The 21,910-nt window shown below is 35.9% G+C and overlaps 4 protein-coding genes across 10 annotated transcripts; 2 read left to right on the top strand and 2 right to left on the bottom strand.

The window, feature by feature from the left end:
• The first annotated feature begins 1,993 nt into the window (after nucleotides 1-1,993).
• Nucleotides 1,994-6,065, top strand: LOC103928239 (shaggy-related protein kinase alpha). Of its 3 annotated transcripts, none has more exons than XM_009337246.2 (13): nucleotides 1,994-2,151; nucleotides 2,879-3,046; nucleotides 3,172-3,270; nucleotides 3,389-3,448; nucleotides 3,554-3,826; nucleotides 4,130-4,204; nucleotides 4,336-4,392; nucleotides 4,498-4,638; nucleotides 4,718-4,768; nucleotides 4,972-5,067; nucleotides 5,146-5,229; nucleotides 5,427-5,529; nucleotides 5,638-6,065. In XM_009337246.2, exons 2-13 carry the CDS (start codon nucleotides 2,927-2,929, stop codon nucleotides 5,721-5,723), a joined length of 1,245 nt encoding a protein of 414 aa, XP_009335521.1. In that variant the 5' UTR covers nucleotides 1,994-2,151; nucleotides 2,879-2,926; the 3' UTR covers nucleotides 5,724-6,065. The 3 variants fall into 3 exon arrangements, with proteins under 3 accessions (XP_009335521.1, XP_009335522.1, XP_009335523.1); XM_009337247.3 differs by having other exon boundaries at nucleotides 2,004-2,151; nucleotides 2,882-3,046; XM_009337248.2 differs by lacking the exon at nucleotides 1,994-2,151 and adding an exon at nucleotides 2,305-2,428.
• Nucleotides 6,066-6,856: 791 nt separating this feature from the next.
• On the top strand, nucleotides 6,857-9,853 carry LOC103928268 (zinc finger CCCH domain-containing protein 3). Of its 3 annotated transcripts, none has more exons than XM_048583452.1 (5): nucleotides 6,857-7,256; nucleotides 7,389-7,441; nucleotides 7,786-7,918; nucleotides 8,064-8,187; nucleotides 9,570-9,853. In XM_048583452.1, the coding sequence occupies exons 1-4, from the start codon at nucleotides 7,127-7,129 to the stop codon at nucleotides 8,171-8,173; spliced, it is 426 nt and encodes a 141-aa protein (XP_048439409.1). In that variant the 5' UTR covers nucleotides 6,857-7,126; the 3' UTR covers nucleotides 8,174-8,187; nucleotides 9,570-9,853. The 3 variants fall into 3 exon arrangements, with proteins under 3 accessions (XP_048439409.1, XP_048439407.1, XP_018498314.2); XM_048583450.1 differs by lacking the exon at nucleotides 9,570-9,853 and adding an exon at nucleotides 9,282-9,535 and having other exon boundaries at nucleotides 6,859-7,256; XM_018642798.2 differs by lacking the exon at nucleotides 9,570-9,853 and having other exon boundaries at nucleotides 6,861-7,256; nucleotides 8,064-8,413.
• A 903-nt stretch (nucleotides 9,854-10,756) lies between these two features.
• LOC103928234 (pyrrolidone-carboxylate peptidase) lies at nucleotides 10,757-13,521 on the bottom strand. 3 transcript variants are annotated; one of them, XM_009337238.3, is made up of 5 exons: nucleotides 13,375-13,521; nucleotides 12,266-12,591; nucleotides 11,947-12,051; nucleotides 11,797-11,844; nucleotides 10,757-11,236 (listed from the first exon to the last, which is right to left on the bottom strand). In XM_009337238.3, exons 2-5 carry the CDS (start codon nucleotides 12,524-12,526, stop codon nucleotides 10,997-10,999), a joined length of 654 nt encoding a protein of 217 aa, XP_009335513.2. In that variant the 5' UTR covers nucleotides 12,527-12,591; nucleotides 13,375-13,521; the 3' UTR covers nucleotides 10,757-10,996. The 3 variants fall into 3 exon arrangements, with proteins under 3 accessions (XP_009335513.2, XP_009335514.2, XP_009335512.2); XM_009337239.2 differs by having other exon boundaries at nucleotides 13,264-13,481; XM_009337237.3 differs by having other exon boundaries at nucleotides 13,347-13,470.
• A 4,053-nt stretch (nucleotides 13,522-17,574) lies between these two features.
• On the bottom strand, nucleotides 17,575-21,328 carry LOC103928233 (GDSL esterase/lipase At1g09390). The gene is made up of 5 exons (XM_009337236.3): nucleotides 20,977-21,328; nucleotides 18,834-19,004; nucleotides 18,511-18,671; nucleotides 18,100-18,364; nucleotides 17,575-18,000 (listed from the first exon to the last, which is right to left on the bottom strand). Exons 1-5 carry the CDS (start codon nucleotides 21,224-21,226, stop codon nucleotides 17,768-17,770), a joined length of 1,080 nt encoding a protein of 359 aa, XP_009335511.2. The 5' UTR covers nucleotides 21,227-21,328; the 3' UTR covers nucleotides 17,575-17,767.
• Nucleotides 21,329-21,910: the final 582 nt, after the last annotated feature.

Here is a 21,910-nt window from a genome sequence, read left to right as displayed (position 1 = left end):
GTAAAATTTTAAAAAATAAAAATAAAAACCTTAAATTTTCAATCTCTCCGTCAGAGTCTGAAATGCCATGTCACCGCTCATCTCTCCTTCGTCCTTGCCCTTTCTCTCATATACGCTACTCATCTCTCTCTCTCTCTCAAGATTCTTACCATGAAAAGTGTCTCTGTACGTCACCCTCCTCTCTCTCGATTTCTCTTTGATTTCAGTTTTCATATTTTCTTGCATTTTCTCATAAACCAAACAGGGCATCAAATTTAATTTTTCTTTTTAACTCTTATTCGATTCTGGATTTTAATTGCTCATTATTTCACGTTTCATGAATTGAGTTTCATTAATTTTTGTGCTTTAGCAATTGATGAAGCTTGAATTTCTATATAACTTATTACGTGTCAAAGAATAATCATACTCTTTTTTTTTTTTTTTTGTCAATTGAGAAAAAAGGGTCTTGATACGATTTTTAGATGTTCAATTTATGCTGGGCAGCCCTCTAACTTTGTATTTTATAGGATTTAGTGTTATGTTTTCTATGGTTGATGAGCTAAATTGTCTAAAAAATGGGTCTTCGTTAATGTTGTATATGTTGTGAAACAAAATGCAGTGTGCGACTGTGATGTTTAGTCGTTTATCGAGCCTTCAAAATCTCCGAATTTTATAATTTTCAAGTTGTTAAAAAAAAAAAAAAGTAAACGGATGAAAAAATGGTAAATGAGTAAAAAAATAATAAATGGGTTCAAAAATGGGTAAACATAAATAGTTATGGTTAAATGGGTAAACGGTTATGGTTAAATGGGTACACGGTGATGGATATAGTTAACCATTTATAAACGGTTATGGGTATGGGTATAACTGTTTATTCAATTACCCAACGGGTAAACGATTATACGGGTATGAACATAAACGGTTATGGGTAAGTAACCGCGGTTATCCATCCGCCATAACCGTTGCCCATTCCTATACTTACACATTTTTTTTTATTATTCACACATTCTCTTCATATCGAATGAATTGAAGTATATTAAATCATAAAAATTAACAAAAAATGTGTGAGAATAAAAATAAACGAGCGGAAATCACCATTCTAACATTATTTTTGGGGAAACTAACATGTGAAAGTGTGGGTGTACTTATGGAAAAAGTTACCAAATATCAATATCTTTCACAATTTGGTGGTTCCCTTCCCTTCCGTTCTGAAACTCCGCATATGGAGATAAGGAAAAAAAAAAAAACACAATTAAAAAGCAAGTTTGAATGGTCAAAAGAAAAGGCCACTGGCTTCTCATTTGTCATGAGAGTTTTCATTATTTATTTATTTTTTAAAATAAACTTGTTTTTCGTTTGGAATTTTAGATCATCCATAAAAATATGTTAAATTTTAAACATAAAATTTAAATTTTGATAGCTTATGTAGTATTTTGATATATTTTAAAATTTTATTCTTCAATTGATATGTCAAATTAAATTATTATTTTATAAAATAAATTATTAAACTAATTAAAATTTAATAAAAGACATTTAAAATTTAATCAGTAATCTGTTCGTTTTCCTTGATTGAAAAGAAAAAAAAAAGTACAGTAGTTGCATCGGTTAACTCAACATTGATTATAATAAAAGCTTAAACTAATTAAAAATTAATAAAATACATTTAATAATTAATAAAAAAACATTTGAAGCCGCAGTCAAATTTGACAGTAACCTCTTTTACTGTTAATCCATATCATCGCCACATAGGATTTGGCACTTCAGTTGGGGAATATTAATGTGAATTTTTTTTTTTTTTAACTGTTATAACTCATGTGTATATTTTAGTATCTCTTTTAAATATGCTCTTAAAATAAACTTTTTTATAAATTTATAGAATTATTAATAAATAAATAAATAAATAAAAAGAAGGAGAAGAAGAAGTAGGAGCCAATAATATAAAAGGGTTCTACTACTTTAACTGTCCTGTGTTCCCAGCGCATCACAGCCACCACCACCACCACACAAAAAAAGAGCAAAAATAAACAAAACAAACAAACACTCAAATCCAAAAGAAGAAACAAACCTAGATCCTCTCTCTCTCTCATCATGGATCTACGCCTCTGATTCAACCTCACGCCCTCCGTTTTCCAGATGATCCTCCCTTGATCTTCGCCAATTTCTGCGTCGTCGGTACAATTTTCTTCCTCTGACTCTCTTCTCATTTTTTTTTTCTGATTTTTTTTTTCTTTTCTGTGATATATTTGGTGGGTTTTGTAGGTTACCATTTTTTCTTTTCTTTTCGGTGATATATTTGGTGGGTTTTGTTTTTGTCGTTTTGGATGTTTAGATCGGCTAGTTTTGGCATCTGGGATTGGCCCATTAAAAAAAAAAAATTCAAATTTTTGGTGTTTTCGGTGGTGATGGAGGGTTGGTGGGTGAGGAATAATTGTTATGATTGAATATTCAGGTAGTTGTTTGATCTTTCTTGTGTGAATTTTGGGTTTTAATTGTTGGATCTCTGTGTAAATGTTGATTTGGTTGTGGGTATATGTAGAAGGTCAAAGAGGTGCCTTTACTTGCTTCATCTAATTTGTGGGGTTCATTTATTGTTCTTTTTTGTTGTGTAATTCATAAAATTTCTGGGCTTTGGTTTACAAGTTGTTTATTCTTTTTTCATATATATATATATATATATGTATGTATGTATGTATGTATATGCTGGTAAGTATTGAGTTTGATTGTCAGTTTAAGCTCGGTTGATTGGCTACAAATTCCCTGTGCTTTATGAATCATAAAACTTTAAATAGATCTTAGCGTGGATTGTGGATGATGGGTGAAGAAAATGCTATTCAGATTGTCCATGTTGCATTTTCGTAGTCAAAAGTTTAATTATCGTTGCTTGATTGATTGATTGCAGTAGGTTGATGGTTGGTTTTATCAAAGCCAAACAATAAGAGAATAGGGAATGGCTTCAGTAGGTGTGGCGCCTACGTCAGGTGTGAGAGAACCCTGTGCCAGTGGTCATGCGGTTGGTGTGGATAAGTTACCGGAGGAGATGAATGACATGAAAATTCGGGATGACAAAGTACGTAAGCCTTTGGTTTAAGTGTTTTCTTATCAGAGTATTTTCTCCTCGCACTTTTTTGTTTTTATTTTTAGGATTATTGTACAGTTGCTATTGAATACTCATGGTCTGCTTCACTGGTGTAGGAAATGGAATCCACAGTCGCAGTCGTTGATGGTAACGGAACAGAGACGGGTCATATAATTGTGACAACTATTGGTGGTAGAAATGGCCAGCCAAAGCAGGTATAATATTTCTCATTTGCACATTAGTCTCCAGTTTATGTGGAACTGATATTTTTTTTCGTTTATTACTTCAGTGCAAATTTCCTCTAACAGAATGTTGTATATTTTGTCATAATAGACAATTAGTTACATGGCTGAGCGTGTTGTCGGGCACGGATCATTTGGAGTTGTGTTCCAAGTAAGACTCTAGTCTTTTGCCTTACAATTCACTATTGAAAATTTATGGCCCTTCAAATCGATAGCAAGTTTCAAGTTCTTGAATTCTGAGTTCTTATTTGTGCAGGCAAAGTGCTTAGAGACTGGTGAAACTGTGGCTATAAAGAAGGTTCTGCAAGACAAGAGGTACAAGAATCGTGAGCTACAGACCATGCGTCTTCTTGACCACCCAAATGTTGTTTCTTTGAAGCATTGCTTCTTTTCAACGACTGAAAAGGATGAACTTTATCTTAACTTGGTGCTTGAGTATGTCCCTGAAACGGTTCATCGTGTGATTAAACACTACAACAAGCTGAACCAACGTATGCCTCTGATATATGTTAAACTCTACACATACCAGGTAAGATGTCAATGAATGTGTGCCATTTTTACTTTTCTGTAAGTTGCATGTGCATAGGTTTAATATTGGAAAGGGAAATTTTTTTCTTTCTTTCTTAGGAAGTGGATTATTTTACGTAAATGGAGGAGTATGTTATGCCATATTTAAGAATTGAGCTGTTTGACTAAGACCTTACTCCATGAGCCCAAGGCTTAGGCTAATTGAATCTCAGAGTTGTGCATTAAAGCATTTTGTTTGTTCCCTACCCTGGGGGGTTTATTTATATTTTGCTGAGATTTGCCTCGTTTCATCCATATTTGGCAGATCTTTAGGGCGCTATCCTACATTCACCGCTGCATTGGAGTGTGTCATCGGGACATCAAGCCTCAGAATCTTCTGGTATGTAATTCGATTCTCGTATACCTACCTATATGCCTATTAATATCTGGTTAACCCTATTGTTATGGGTGGCGGTGTTTATGGAGTAAATAAACGGAAAAGGTTTAAACTTTGGTTCTTATTTTGTGTAGGTGAACCCACATACCCACCAAGTAAAGTTGTGCGACTTTGGAAGTGCTAAAGTATTGGTATGTTTTATAGTTTTGCTGTCCTTTCTCTTCCATTTATACTCATCGTAGCATTTGCTTCTGTTGGATTGAAATATATCCTTATGCTGTGTTATTGTCGAGCAGGTAAAAGGAGAGCCAAATATATCTTATATCTGCTCTAGATATTATAGAGCACCGGAACTTATATTTGGAGCAACTGAGTATACTTCGGCCATTGATGTTTGGTCTGTTGGGTGTGTTCTTGCTGAGCTATTGCTCGGACAGGTACATACTTTTACTATTATATTTTGTGAAATATATGTTTAGTGCAATTCTAATACAACGGAGTTTTCTATTGCATCAGCCTCTCTTTCCTGGTGAAAGTGGAGTTGACCAGCTTGTGGAGATTATCAAGGTAATTCATCCTTATTATCGCTTCAGCAGTAGTTAAATCTTATTTAATCTAATAATCATAGATTTCAATGAATGGGTATAAAATGATTGCTTATATTAGAGCATTGGACATGCATTACTGTTTTTACTTGGTGCTTACATAGATTCTTGAACTTAACTCTTTTATTGTGGTAGTGATTTATTTCTTGCTTTTTCTCTTGGTAGGTTTTGGGCACTCCAACAAGGGAGGAAATCAAATGCATGAATCCTAACTATACAGAGTTCAAATTCCCGCAAATTAAAGCTCACCCGTGGCACAAGGTATTATGATGGAAGATATTATGTATGTTTCTGTATTTCATTCACCAGATAGCATATTTATATTTGTTATTTCCTTAGATATTCCACAAGCGTATGCCTCCAGAAGCTGTTGATCTGGTTTCAAGACTGCTGCAATACTCTCCTAACTTGCGGTGCACAGCTGTGAGTACCAAGTGTTTAATTTTATTTTCATGTCCAAATAGTTATTTTTTTTTTCCGAAATAACTCAATAAATATATGTGCTACCAAAAGAAAATTCAGTCAAATTCCCTTTTAAAATCCCATCAATCTTTATTCTTGTTAATTTTTCAATCGTGGTTTTGGCATAAAAAAAATTTCAATCGTGTTTCCATATACAGCTGGATGCCTTGGTCCACTCCTTCTTTGATGATCTTCGTGACCCGAACACCCGCCTGCCGAATGGACGTTTCCTTCCGCCTTTATTCAACTTTAAATCACATGGTATGATATTGTTCTCAGACAATTTGCTTTTTTTCTTCCAAATTTTTTCGTTCTCCAAGCCTTTTTTCAAACTTCTTACTCTTTGATGTTGCTTGTACCATCAATTAGAATTAAAGGGGGTGCCTGCGGAAACTTTGATGAAATTGGTTCCAGAGCACGCGAGAAAGCAAGTCCCGTTCCTGGCATCCGATTAGTTTGTGAAATGTGAGTAACCGCAAGCGTGGTCCCATATTAAGCTATGTGTTCTCTTCTCCCTGGGCTGCCATTTGTGTCCCTTTTATTCAATGTACCTCATTGTATGACCATATTTTGTAAAATTAGATGTGTTCTATCGAATCTTGACATGTCCGAACCTCAAAGGGTATTTATGAGTACCACTTCCCTGTAACCCCCGAAGATTGTAGCATCGCATAGAAGACGAGCGCCAGCTTTTATCTAAATGTTTATCTGCATCTGTATTTGTAGTAGACAGACCAATGTACCGATGTTCTGTGATTTCGTATTTCCGATGTAATGGAGGGCTGTTTGTGAGGTGAGTTGATTGAAGGGCAAAGTTCCCTGTCATTGTAGTAGGAAGTAGCAAATTTGCCGTAGATTAGAAGCGGAAATGTTTGATTTCGAATTGTCTGGTTTTTTCATGTGTGAAGAATCTGTCTTGTTCCAAAGTTGCATCAGATTCTGAAAGCTAAAGCATTTTCCATTCGCATGTCTCGAAACTAAACCTTCCCAGTTGTACTGGTGGTGGTCCTGATTTCATCAAACTGATGGATGTGTTGGCAAGTGAATTTTGCAAACACTTTCTATGTCCGGCCCGCTCGTGATTGTTCCGGGTTTTTGCAGACTGAATAAATCAAATGAGAATCAAATAATATAAGTGAGAGGTTATGCATAAACAAAACAAGGTTATATGGAAATCATTTTTCATAGGTGTTACGTTAAGATGGCGTACTTGACTGCCAATATTACCATTGAAGTAAAAGACAAAATTATCTCATTTACAACACTCGCTGTGTGCAAATCACTACAAAGTTTTCTTTTTGACAATTCGATAATTTAGTTTAAACCAAATATAATATACTTTGGCGCAAGAGGGTGGGTATGACGAACGTCGGCATAAGAGGACAAACAAATTGCTCTGAATCTCTGATCTATTGACCTAAATCACAACCGCGTACAATCACCAAGTTCACTGAATTCTTCCTTTTTTTTTGACCTCTTTTTTTTTCTCAGCTTGTCTATTTCCATACATTTTTATCTTTTTTTATTTTGTACGATCATGGTTAAATCACATTAATATTTTATATTAATTTTTTTTATAGAGATAATAAGACAAAAAACAATAATGACTTAACCGTGATCGTATAAATAAGAAGAAATAAAAATGTATAAGAACTGGGAAAGCAGAGAAGCTAGGTCCCTAATTTTGCATATTGTTTCAGTGTTTTATTTTCTATTTGTGGGGTAAAACTAGCCGGAGGAACTTCAATTTTTATTTATTTGCCACCAAAAGTCCCACAAACCTATAAATACTTGGAATTTGGAAACCTCGAATTGGATAGGAAAAAATACAGGGAGAGTTAGAAACTTCAAGCTTGGAATGCCGATGGGGAAGTATTTTTGCGATTACTGCGAGAAGGAATTCCAGGACACCCCACCTTCGAGAAGACGCCATCTTCAAAGCGGCCAACACCTTCGAGCCAGAGCTCAATGGTACGCCTCCTTCAAAGGTACATAAAAATTCAACCCTTCTCTTTTGATTTTTCAGATTTTCTTTCATTTTCCCTTGTTTTCTCAGCTACCAAACACGCCCACTATCCATTTCTTTGTGTAATCACGACTCTGGTTTCCATTGATTGCAGATCCCAACCATGCTTACCCGACAAAAGGGGTCTGCAACCGCTTTGTCAATACGGTAGTTGATTTCTCTCTGTCAATTTAATCGCGTTTTCATTGATTGCCCAATTGATTTCATTGCTTATTGAATAATGGGTTGGAGGCAGATTTTTACTTTTCCTTGATTAGCTCAAGTAATTTTGCTTGTTATGGAGTAATGGGTTGGAGGCGGAGTTTGTGTTTTTATTTGTTTAGAACAACATATGTTGGTTAGACCAGTTGACAGGATAGTGTGCCCGCCCCGTTGAACTTAAGTTCAAATCAATCTCCCGCAGATTAGACTAGTTTAGAATGTCGCGTTGTCAGAAAAATTAAAATTATTCGGTTCGTGGATTTATATGTTTTCCTTGGTATGGAATTTAGGGATCTTGCCCATATGGTGATTCTTGTAAATACCTTCATCCCAAGAACAATCAGCAGGATACAGTTTTGATTGATAATAATCAGTCTTCGAGTTTTCAAGAGAATCAGTCGGTTGGAGGCAGCTCTTTGCCAGGTAACTTCAAATTGTATGTTGCTAGTTGACCGTTGGAGTCTTCGTTTTTGTTTTGCATAAACTCGACTTCAGATGTGAGATAGTTCCTGCTTCCGAAGTTAATGCTTTAGTCCTAGTGCTTACGTTTCCTCATTCTGCTTCACAGATGTGGTTGTGAGAGATCATACGGGAACGTCATGGAGCAATCTACCTCCATCCCTAATGCCTCCTCCAGAGGGTGGACATCCGCGTCTTCCTTTCGTAGACTGGGGATAAGTTTATCTTTTTAGGTAGGGATAACTTCCTAGTTCCTAATAAACTTCGTTTGAACCATTTAACATACTAGTAGTTAAGTTTCATGATGAGATATCGATTGTCATCAAGGCTTGTAGACTTGTACCTTGTGTTTTATAGTACTGACTGAAAAATGCTGCTCATATCATTACTGAAGACAATGTGTTCCATCCTCTACTGTACTATAAAGTTCATTTTTCAAGAAATGCTTGTTTCGTTTGATTCGTGTCTGTTTATGCTGGGACGGACATGCACTTTTTCTCAAGTTCTGTATCGTGTCTGACCTGTTAAAATGCATGATTGTTTCATAAGATTATAGCGTAGAGAAGTCGGGATGGTGGTTATTCATATTACAGTAATCGTGCATCCCAAAATAACGAAATTTAGACGGCATCAATCATTTGAGACTTTGAGTTCTCTCTGATGCTGCTTGTGAGAACCATCAGTGTGTATTGTAAGAGCATGAACATTTGCTAAAAATTGAAATAACTATGTAACTTTCACTTACAAAATTAAGAGTATGACAAAATGCCTGATTATTTTCAGCCATAGGGTTGAATGGTATTGTTTTATTTGGAATTATTCCGATTGTTCTTGACTTCACTTGTGTTTACCAACATGGTATCGAAATTGTTTGAATCCCGACTTCTCGTGTTTACTAACACCGACCCCAAAAAAATTTGGCTCTCATGTTGCATCCCGGAATACAAACATGAAAACGAGTGATTAGATTGATTAAGAGGAGTAGTTGATCTCGTACTCATTTCTTCTTTTATTTTTGACTTTCGCAAATGTGGATTAGAGAACATATGAGATCCAATATAACATAGAAGATCAAACTAATACCCATTTTAAACTTTGCCCCGTTTCGAATGGAGAATTCTTTTTTTTGTTAGTAATCCTTTGCTTTTGAAGAAAGTTAAGGTAGTGGTTACACTCGAAACTTAGAAGGTTGAATTATGAACTGATGCTTCTAAACTGAGGTCGATGCACTTGTTTTTATTATTATCTCATAGATTATGGTTATTTACACGAACTTTGCAACTTATTTGAGTTTTTGCTTTGGCTGATGCACCATTATACTTGTAAGTGCGATCGTGCAAGTGACAGGACTGAGTACATGAGCAGGTGGGGTAGCAGTACAAAGGATAGGGAGCTTGAACTGACTATATATGTTACCCTTATATCCTTGTATTATTTCGGAATGTTTATTTTGGGAGCCTACGAGCATGGTACCCTAGTGAGGGTTATGTGTATTTTGTTGTTACGCCTGTGTATATATGTGGGAGAGACCCCACTAGCATGCTTTATTTTGAGGTATTTATTCTAGTATTTATTTATGTATCTTTTATGTGTTCTTTGTACATCTACATCTTAGAATCACGTGTCGATCTTGGACGTATCTAGAATCGAGGCAAGACAGGGACTTGATCATCAAGCACTCTGACAACGGGGTTCGGATCAAAATTTGGCAAGACTGGTCGGGGTTAGTGTTAAGAATAACATTCCACAGCATTCACATGGACACCGTTCGAAACCGGGTTTTGTTAGATGAGTACTATTGTCTCACCAAGAACTGCCCTAACCAAACCTCCGCAGTTCAGATATAAGATATCCTGCCCAAGGAGTATTCGTGTCGAACCTGATTTGCTGGAGTGCTTATCGAACAGTGCAGAACCTTATAGTTCCACCAGTTTTCTGCTTTGGTTTTGAATTAAAGGACAACTAACGAAAAGTCCATTGTTTAGCCCAATTCCAAGAGCATCTCCAAGATGTTGCCTACAAATTTCCTTTTGAAACAGTTAGTCACAATAAAACACCATTGAACATAAGACCTCGGACACAAGGGTAATGTTTTTGACTAGCTGAGCTCCAAACTTTTTTGGGAGGGATGCTGAAAATTTTGTATCCTAAATGCATAAAGTAGTTAGAAATGACTAAAAAAAAGTGATTTGCACACACCACTTTTTTCCATCTGCACACGGCTTTTCTCCCATTTGCTAAAATCATTTCCCACCTTTATATTGAGAGGTAGATTGGGATGATGCGATAAACCCAGTATAAAATAAGTGACAGCTACATCTGTTTAACTAGTTGTATTTAGCACATGACCATCATACGATCTTTGGCCTAAAGACACTCAGTCTCTACTTTCTATAGAAAGTTCTGATTCAAATCTCGTAAATGGTAATTGTTCTAGGGGTGTGCTGACCTTTTTTACTTCTCACACACCACTTGTTAATTTAATTTAGTCGATCCAATGGTCCCAAATTAAGAGGGTGTGTATGAAGTAAAAAAAGGTGTGTGGATAGAACGCCCCTTGTTCTAAAAAATTAGCTCCCAATGAGGGTGTTAAATTATTGCTACATGGAAAAGTCTTTGCCTTGGTGCTTCAATTTGTTTCCATTCCCGTCAATAATTTAGTGCTGTGTGATAACCATTACGTTTCAGTAAAAAGAAAACTGAAAACTGATATGATTATTAAACCGGCCCTTCATCATTTGTTTTCGGTTCCTTCACTTATTTTACCTTTCATCAATTATATCACACTGCAAGAGATGGGAGTTCATAAAAGTAGTAGTAAGCTCTATGAGCAGACTGGGTTGTCATTCACAAACTGGATTCGAAAATTTCCGGCAAGTCACCGGAAACTTTCTGGAAAAGACTCATGAAAATACATCATAATTAAGAGTGTTCTTTCAATACAGTTTCCCTCTGATTACACTTTCTGATTATTCGAGCATTCCGTTTAGCTCGCTTACAGCTCTTCGGCATTCAGGTGTGGTTGGAGGATTATAGAGTGTACTAGTATGATGAAGCAAGTACATCTAGCAAGGAAGCAGCAAACTTCATTTGGGTCTCCTCGTCTATGGTCGAGAAGCGAGGCACATGAACAAAAAGTGATTTGGTCCCGTTTTGCTCTGCAAACCGAAGGGAATGGTAGTAGACGTAATTGCACACAAACCGGCCTGCATCATCTGAGATCACCACCTCATAACCCTTCTCTGCCAAGGCCTTTGTTACGTCCTCGAGGGGAAGAGAAGTCTGCACAGAATAAGTACAGAAATACCTTCAGGACTGATGAAAATAATGAGTCATTCAAGTCATGCGTTTATCAGCCATACACGAATACCAAATAAGACCTGCAAATTAACCATTGCATCAACCGATCATTATACTATAATACTATTGAAGTTGTACTACCATTCAGGTAGTCATCACTTCGCGGTTTCCGTTATTCACCATGCACAGGAATCCCTCTATTCCGAAAGGGTGGCTCCATGCCATCACACTAATCCGGAAAAAGAAAAGAGACAAACATACATTCTATGATTTCCTCTGCATAAAACAAGTTTTATATGGAACAAGAATCCCAGCACAAAAAGATTGCTCATGATTGTATATACTGCAATCTATGGGCTTCCAACGAGGAAGAAAATGCTTTAAGGTATAAATTCGACCTATTTTTAAAGACAACTTCAGTTCTCCAAGCAGGTATTCTTGAAGTAATCATCGTAAACTAAAACGATATATGAAAGTCCAGGAGAAATTACTAGAAATTTTAAAGAAACATCTAAACAAAGAGTCATGGCCACTCATTCTACCTCTCGCACATGTGCAATTCCACCATCTGAAGGAATAATCGGAACTTTCTGCAAAACAGATGATTAAAGTTTAAAAATCTGAACAATGTAGAAGACCTCTCAAATAAAATCCCAATTAACTAGAGAACAAACATTTGAAGTCTATCTAACCTGAGGCTTCCATCCCATTTCATCAGGGTAACGGAAAGTAGCTTCATTGAAGGCTTGTCGCTCGAGAACAAACTTTGTTGCACCACTATTAACACCAAAGTGTATCTACACAAAAATAGTTCAAGTTAAGAAAGGGTATAGGGCCAGATGAATACATATATGCAAGTACTAAAATCAAACCGATGAAATTCTCTCGGACTGATGTTATGGGAAACTTTGTTAATTTTATAGTTCTAGAAAAATCATTAATATATTGCACACATGCATTTTCTCTTGAACACAAAATTAAGAAACGATGGACCAGATGAGAGTAACTGACCCAAATAGTTCTGCTGGAATTTGAAGTATCCTGCTCGGCAATAGCAGATCGCAATGTCTGGCACAGGTCAGCAAGTGCTCCTTGTCCTGCAGTCTCAAGAATGCTGCAACTTCCAAGAACCAGACCTTTTGGTGAACCCTTCTTCTTCACATACTCTGTGAGATTACTGACAATTGTCTCAGTCGGATTCTCCGAAACCCCGTGGAATTTCTTAAAACCGGTCACATGAATAGTTACTGGCGAAGGCCCTTCAGACCCCATTTGTCAGTTTTAATATGTAATCGTTGTATGTGTTATAGCATCAAATCAGAAGTATATCTAGGTTCCTGCATCGAAAAACCGAAAATGAGCAAACAAAGTGCAGAGGTATAAACACAAGCACATTTAAAAAGTATAGGTCTGCAATCAACATGCTTTCCTAAACAAACACATGGATTTCATGTTGTATCATTGAAACAATTCACACCCCGTAACGGTTTTATCTATAAAACTCATTGGTCACTCCAAAATCTGAAAGCTGATTGTTAACAGATGGATTATATCAACCCTCTTCCTCGGAATTTTGCTTCGTATCATACTATTTAACAACATCATGTAATAATTAAACAATTATACGGCTGGATACTGCAAAAGCAGTTAAATTTCAATCAATGATCAATAGTCTATCAGTTGCAGCAGCAATAGTTGATGAGATTGCATCCAAAATTTTAAAAACAAAACAAGTTTCGATTCGAAAAGGTGCAGGAAATGCAAAATTGGGAAATCAACATGGCCAGAAACTAAACCAGCTGACAAGCAATACAATTTTTTAATCCAAGAAAAACAAGAGAACCCGGTATCTAAACAGCAGATGAAGATCACATATCAAAGGCAATCAACAAACTTAAAAAACAAGATAATGTGAAATCATGAAAGCAATCAGAACCCAAAACTGTACACGGAAAACCCAATTGGAATCAAACGGATGATGATGTGTATCGAAGAACCCATAAATCTACCTTGAAATAAAAAGCATGCAGGATTATATATTCTGAAAATTATACAACATAAATAAATAAAACTTGAGATCTTTTCTTTTTGCCTGTAATCTTCACAAGCCTCTCACCCACCTGTCTTATCTCCTCACAGATGATTTATTTCCAACCCCTCTAAGATTCAAAATAGATTGATTAAAGGAGAGAGGGGGGAGGAGAGATAGAGACAGAGAGGGTGGAGAGATTATGTGAGGAGGATCATTTATATAAAAACAAGAAACAAGGTTTAAATATGTGAACAGTGATGCTATCTAGATACTCATTTTTAACGCTACGTAAATTTTTGTTAATTTTTATTCTTAGATTTTCTTCATTTTATTAGATCCAACAATTAAAAATTAAAATAAACGTGTGAGAAATGAAAAAACATATGTGAATAGCATCACTCTACATGAACTATAGATGAATTATTATGGTTAACGGAGGTTAAAATATTTGGTAGTGAAGGACATTGGGGTTATGATTATTTGCATAAATTCTTGATTGGTTTTGCCAACTGTTACATTTAGGTAAGAAACTTTCTTTTTCTTTTCTTTTTTTTTTTGTTCTACTTCTCTTTCTTTTTACAAAGATTTGTCGTTTATTGTTGCGATGGTGATGATTTTCATAGAAAAATTAATTGCTAAACTCAAAGATTTCTTCTTTCCTAACACCAATTAGTATCGCAATTATTGCATTATGAACTTTTGTTTTGGGGAAAATGCATCTCATGATTCTCATCCATTATGTACTATGTTTCTTTGTAGCTCATGAAAATAATTGAAACTCATTAAGCATCTAATTCATAATAATGGATCACATTAATTTTGGGTACAAAAGTATTAACTTGTCATGTCATCAATACGTGAAAATATGGCTGTAAGAGTGCATTCTATGAGCTTGTTTCATGCGATAATTTATATATTAAAATAAATGTATGATGTGTTTGTCCAATGTTTTACTATTGAGCAATCAAGATGAATAATTAGTGGTAATTCGATTATCAAATTCTTACTTATATTTTACTTCATGCGAGATTATAGAATATTTGGTGGTAAAGGCCATTGGGGTTATCATTATTTGCATAAATTCTAGATTGGTTTTGGCAACTGTTACATTTAGGTAAGAAACTTTCTTTTTCTTTTCTTTTTTTGTTCTACTTCTCTTTCTTTATCCAAAGATTTATCGTTTATTGTTGCGATGGTGATAATTTTCATAGAAAAATTAATTGCTAAACTCAAAGATTTCTTCTTTCCTAACACCAATTAATATCACAATTATTGCATTATGAACTTTTGTTTCGGGGAAAATGTATCTCATGATTCTCATCCATTACGTATTATGTTTCTTTGTAGCTCATGAAAATGATTGAAACTCATTATGCATCTACTTCACAATAACGGATCACACCAGTTTCAGGTAAAAAATACTAACTTGTAATGTCATCAATACATGAAAATATGGTTGTGAGAGTGTATTCTATGAGCTTGTTTCATGTGATAATTTGTATACTAAAATAAATGTATGACGTGTTTGTCCAATGTTTTACTATTGAGCAATCAAGATGAATAATTGGTGGTAATTCGATTTTCAATTTCTTACTTATCTCTTACTTCATGCGAGAATCACCTACTTTGGAAATTTTTTTGATATCGGTATTTCAAGCTAATTATGCACTATCATACATTTACCATTTTCAAATGAAAGTGCATAATTAACTTAAAATACCACCAAATAAGTTATCCTCCTTAGCCAGCAACAATTTAGAAAGTAAAAGAAATGTTTTCCACAAAATTTTTTCTATCTTTCTACACATTTTTATTTACTTTTATTCATAATTCTTTTTTTTAGTCTTCCTTTTAATTTCAATCCTAAATAAAGTAAATAGATAAAAAAAAATACACGAAGAAGAGAAGAGTGCGAAAATTATTTTTGGAAATAAGAAGTATCCAAGAGAAAATTGGGTGCTAATGGGCCATGGGAATTATTGAAGGGACCTACAAACAACAGGACAGAATTTCATACCTCATTTTCCTTCCATTTTTTTGGATAAGGACAAACCGACAAAGCCCCTGGTTTTAACTAGACGACAAATCAGAAGTACGCGAACATGACGTACCGGAGACAAGTAGACAACAATGTAGTACAGACCAAATCTAACAGTCTCCCTCCCATCACATTCGTCCATTTTCTCACCCGGGCCAATCATTTCCGGGTTCAGCCCGTGAAAAAATATCAAACGTTCGATAGAGTCAGTGAGGCTCTGTACTGACTATTTTAGTCTGATAAGATAAATAATTATTGGATAGTACTGACTAAATTAGTCGGATGTTTAGTGTAATATTGGACTCTGGATCCAGAAAATAATATTAGGAAGGTTAGTAAGAATAGCGCGCGCAGCGCACAAAATTTTTTTTACCAGAAATAACATGCATATTGCCATTTCATCGAGTCTTGGTAGGCCTAAAGTCATTTGGAAAGGCATACTGCATACCTGTTAATGCCTCATTTGCGAAGGTAACTAACATGTTCCAAAACTGCTTCCATAAGAATGCTTAACAAATAAACACATTTATCTTGAACATACTAACAATGTTTGATATCATTACATCCCATTAATATGATGCTTTGTTATTGACTAAGATCACCATTTCATTTACTCTTCTTTCAGACATTTTATCAAACAATTGGAAGACATGTATGAAGTCAATTCTAATCTTCAAAAGTGCAATCCCCAAAGTATCCATGAATATTTACTGAACTTCAGAAGGTTAGCACCTAAGGTATTCATGGACATTCATCGAAGTTCGAAGGGTCAGCTGACTCCCCCTGCCCCTCAATGCATTCGCCACTGATTAGACTAATGACCATATAATTTATATTGTGTTTGGTTTAACAATGATCTATCGGATAAAACAATTGATGGTTAAAGAAAAAAAGGAAAAAATACAAATTTTTTACGAGTACTTGTTTGTCTGTTGAATGTTTCCCATGTTTATACCAAACAAATGTATAATAATAGAAAAAATTAGTAAACATCATACAACAAATTATATTTACCTATAGTGAATTTCTACATACATTCATATCTGTGAATTTTGAGGAAGATAGAGTGAGGTCAAGATAGTTTCAACCTTGGTTTGACAAGGCGATATTCTAAACTACTCCATTCTACTCTAATCATGCTTTACTACAATTATAGTTGGTAACTTGGTATCATTTAAATTCATGTGCTTATTGTTGGTCATGGCAGGTATAATGTCGAAGTGCCTGATTCATATGAGCATCTCCTTCTTGATGCCATTGATGGAGAGAACCACCTCTTTCTGAGAAGAAACGAGCTTGCCGCTGCGTGGAACGTTCTAACTCCAGTTTTGAATGAGATAGACAAGAAAAATATAGCACCGGAGCTGTACGAGTTGGGGGGTCGAGGTCCGGTTGGAGCTTACTATCTCCGGACAAAACATGGGATTCCCTGGGCAGAGGACTATAGCAACTTAGAACTTCTGTTAATCTTTTTCTCTTGAACAAAAACAACATTGGAATTTTTTTCGGATTTTTTTCTTCACCTTGCGTTACTTGCCTTCATATATGATTCTTGTCTACGCCAAGAAAATTAAGAATTGTTAGTGTTTTTACTAGGGGTGGGATGGTCGGATTAGACTTCAACCCATTGGCCAACCGATCATAGGTTCTAGTTGACATTGTTTAAGCCCATTGTCAGTCAAGGAAATGGGCAGATCGACCAACTCAAATCATTCTTAGGCGGATTGGGTTGGGTGAATTCAACATGTTGGGATTAATTGCTTTCCTTCTTATTCCTAACGTGTATGAGTGAAAAATAATTCAAAATCCATGTCATATTAGATTTAAATCATGTGAACGAAGTAAACTCCCTTGAATATCTTGAAGCGCTTCTCGTTCTCTTGTGCATGTTTTGCCATCCACTCCTCAAACCTCTCCAACATGCTTTTGCTCTTCTCACCACCGTCACTTGAGAGTGGGCGATTGTATGATGCTGGGGAGACTAGTGGAAAGGCAGAATTTTAAGAGAATGAAGTGTATATGCGGTTGATATACTCGAAGCATAGATGAAGGCAAGCTTTGAAATTCACATGGGAAGTTTCAGTCTTATTCATCAAATTTTGATGGAGCATACTTGGTACCAAGCATATGATTGAGGGGGAGCATTAAGTGACGAGTCACTTATGTGATGTGTTTGATTCAGTGACCTGTGGCATCATGTGGTCTATTGGTTTGTTAGTATAGCTAGAAGTCATTAAGTAGTCTGTAATCTTGGGTCAATTTGGCAACTTCGTATCGGTCATCTGTGAAGCCGTTGTAGTTTCAGCCCGGCACGCTTGCATCAACACTCTTTTCACTCCCTTGAGTCTTAGAAAATAAAGTACAAAGAGAAGTGGAAACAAACCCACTAAGAAGTTCAAGACTTGCGCAGGCAATTACACTACTACTAGTTTTCTACAACTGACTAACCGCGACAAAAGAAATCAAATGGAATGCTTGGCGTGGAATATTTTGTGGAAAGTATTTTCGAGGCTACTATTGTGTTTGCAGCTTCGGTGAAATGAATTCCATCCCAGCTCACGTATCGGGATCCTTCATCGCAAACATTAGAACCAGGATGACCACATGTCAAACCGATGTTGTAGTTGTACGGAGGGCCTCCATTGCCGCAGCATGCCATTAGCGGGCTAGAGAAACCTGCATGGTAAAATATTTCTCAAGCTAAATTGTACTGTACTTAAACTAGATTAAACAAACTCGCTATCTACTTGCATTAGCATATATAAGTAGGCTTACCGTATTTCGCGGAGTTGGCAATGAGATCATACTTGATGGCGTATACATCTACATAAACTATAGTAACACCCTTTAATTGAGGTCTCATCCCATTGCATAGATGGCGCAATCCTTCGTTGAACAACCTCGCAGCCGCGTTGTAACTTGAAAGACATCCATATAGATCCAAATCCTTCTTCTGGACTAGCGAAAGCTTTTGAGGGAGACAACCCAATGGCCCGGTATTGTGTATCCAAAAGTTCCTCCCACCGTGATCATATAAAGCCTACAATTCATGTGATAAATATTTCAGTCTCCATATGATCCCTGAAATGACACAAACTGCTAACAAAGTACTTTTGATGACCATTTCTGTAATTCTCTTAACAGCCTGCCTTTGTATGATCGTTGTATATACGGCACCAGACTCACCTGAACGGCGCTCTTGATTGCTGCAATAACTGATGGGATTCTCTTCGTCACTTCAGCGTACGAAAGGTTTTTACCAAACGAATCAGCAAGATCATTTTGTCCAATATCGATCATGTAAAGTGCTTTCCGGAAACCTTCATCACTTATCAAATGTTTTGAACCTAAAAACAAATTAAGCAGCACAATCAGCTAACTGGTTTATGCATTTAGTGCTTGGAAGAAAAACAACGTAGACTTACACACTTCCGCAAGCTCAATATCCAATCAAGGCTTCAACGGAAATTGAAATTCCAAATACTGATGGTTACATTATACATGCATACCTGCAGTAGCCTTGAAATGGATGAACTGCATGACCTGAATATTCAACGAAAACGGGACACGTTTCGGAAGGGTAGAGGACCCGACAACTGCAAAGTTGGCTCCATTTGTGAACCTCGACCCTGCCAGAGAGTCTAGGTATGGACTCAACAGATTTCCATTCAAGCTTTGGCCTGCACAAGAAAAGAACATCATCTTAATATCCATAGCAATTTTATAATTCAAGTCACTGACACTTTGTCATAACCACAAGCAAGACGATTGATAAATATAAGATAGTGTTATTCACACTCATTTTTATTTCTCATACACCCCTTTCAATTTTTTACCGTTGTATCGAATGAATTGAAGATTATCAATGGTCGAAAATTAACAAAGGTGTATGAGAAGTAAAAAAAAAGATGTGTGAACAGCACTATCCTAAATACATAGACTCCGTAGGACTTGGTTAATTAAACTGCACATCTACATGTCACATATTTGTGATAAAAATAAAAGATAAAAGAAGATAGGAACCCATACCCTAGGATATGGGAGATCACGTCTAGTTTCGAATGTAACACTTTCGGTACTGTTCATTTTTAATGAAAATGACATTTTTACTCTAAAAAATCACTAATGGTACTATTTACTTACAATACATTTTTATCATTTTGATTAAAACTCAAAGTTTTCAAGTCATTTTTATTATTATTTTTTTTCATATGCTTGACAATCCCGTTAAAAACAAATAACTCCTCCCATCAAAAAATTAAAAAACAATATTTGAGAAAAATAAAAATTAAATTTCTCACTTATGAGTGTGGGCCTTTGCGAGTACTAATTAATAGCTCAAACAGCTATAATCATAATGTTTGTGCGTGATTTGCTAAGCCTAATTGACTACATACATTCTGAATTATTGTATTAATAATTTGCATGTGCATGTGCCGAAGAAATAAAACTAGTCTAGACAAGTAAAGGGCAAGTCTCAAGTTCAACGCACGTGTACAAATAAGGTGATCCCACCTCATCATTTTGTTTAGGGACTTGAAATTACAATCAAGTCCCTGTTCGGAAATTGAGGGGTGGACCCCACCAGCCAACGTTGTTTACATTAGGGATGAAACTCTGGTCGGTTGGACGGGTTAGAATGTCAACCCAATCCTAACCTAACTTTTACAATTCAGATTCGGGTTCTAGTTGGGTTGCATTCAGGTTCATTTGGGATCGGGTTTAATTGGGTTAGGGTTTGTTTGGGTTGTGTTCGGATTGTCCAACTTTTTCAAGTTAATCTTATAACAACTTAGTTTCTAAGAATTCCTAAAAAAATTAAGCCAAATAACATCAAAGCTAGCTAACTTTAATTTCATAAATCAATCTACTATAAAGTTTTGGAATTTAGAGACTACGAATATAAGATGATTAATCAAATCCTCTTATTTCCTAAAAGCTTAAGTAATTATAAAGGGTAATTTATTAATTTTTTTTAAAAAGGGCATTGGTTTTTTGGACTTGGCTCACTTGGTGTAATATGAGCATTAATTGATATGGGCTACAATTTGGTTAGATTGAGTTTGGTTAGTCGGGTTGGGTTGGGTTGGGTTGGAGATGGACGGACAAATGATCAACCCAACTAAACCCAATTAATGAACGAGTCAAAATTAGGTTAAGTTCGGACGGATTATAACTATAAACAAACTCACATGTTCAGGTTAAAAGTCGAGTTGGACATAGACGGGTTTGAATTGGTTTAACCCACATTCCACCCTAGTTTACCTTACGTAACTCACGACGTGGTTTAGTCGCTCAACGGTAACATCGAAAATATACCCTCGAAACCGCCGACACAGATTTGACAACATACACAAAACGGTCCACTGTCACAGTGGCGCACAGCGCACCACGTCACTCTTTTACACATGACCGTGTATTAATAGCATGATGTCTCAGTCGATTAGTAGATAGAGACGTCACAACAACAATGGATCCGAAGTGAAATTCGGATCAATCAAATCCGGTGATTGGGACGGAGACTCAAAACAGGATCAGATGAAGTTATCGAGACTCATTCCTACTCTTATCATCCTAATGAACTATGTTTATGTCGCTAAAACGCTACTTAAAATGTATGAATTTGGAAGTTGGGGGTGGGGGTATACTTACAGAGGAGGTCGAGGACGAGGCGGCCGTCGGAGAGGCGGCCGGTTGATCTGCGGAAGAAAGTACGGCCGTAGGGGGGGTTGATGGAGAAGCCAAGTCCAGCGACAAGTCCACCGGTGTCCGAGTTGGAGTCCCCAAAGTTGAAGATGATGGGCCTCGGATTGCGCTGGCCATCGACGGAGGCTGAGAGAATAATCAGAAGGACGGTGCCGAAGAACGTGAGAGTGAGACCCAGTGACTGAGTGCAAGACATACCTTCCTCCTGTACAAAATGCACAAATCTAAATTTTTTAATCACTTCACACTTCACACTTCACTACTGAAGAGTCTGCCTCTTTCTCTCACTATGTATCTCACTCAATCTGTGTTTCAGTGTGTTTGTCTGTGTGAGTACTTATATAATTACTGAAGCTAGCTACTTTTTCTTTGCTTTTTAAATGCTTACTTTACTTTATTTTTTAAATATGAAAAATTGTCACGAAATTTGTAATTCTGTTGATTAAGATATTATCGTGCACTTGAAATTCATAGTTCGAGTCTTCCCTTCCCATTCTTACTTGTAAAGAAAAAAATTAGGCAATTGTTATTGACATTTAAAAAATCTTATTTTTCACATCAAACTTTATATAATTAAAAAGAAAAATACACTAGTAAGAAGTGTAGAATGAGATTTTTAGAGTGTTAATAACAGTTTCCAAAAATTATAAGAAAGGTCACAGTTGGTACAAAATATATTTTCACAAAGGAAAGTGATTTCACAATTTCTTTTTCTCTTTCTGTACATTTTTACTTATTTATGTCTCTTGATTTTTCTTTTATTTATTCAGTTCAAAGTAAAAAATAACAGTTATGTATAAAAAAAAAATTAGTGTGTAAAAATTAATTTGATGTCATAAATTTTCATAAACTTGTCTTTGTTGCGGTTCCAAATGTATGG

This window comes from the organism of the source record quoted next, unplaced genomic scaffold (genome assembly GCF_019419815.1).
Source record: "Pyrus x bretschneideri cultivar Hongxiangsu unplaced genomic scaffold, Pyrus_bretschneideri_v1 Contig2, whole genome shotgun sequence".
In the NCBI taxonomy this organism is placed as follows: Eukaryota; Viridiplantae; Streptophyta; class Magnoliopsida; order Rosales; family Rosaceae; genus Pyrus; species Pyrus x bretschneideri.
The sequence above is the reverse complement of the archived record's forward strand: the minus strand, read 5'-3'. Positions and strand labels throughout refer to the sequence as shown.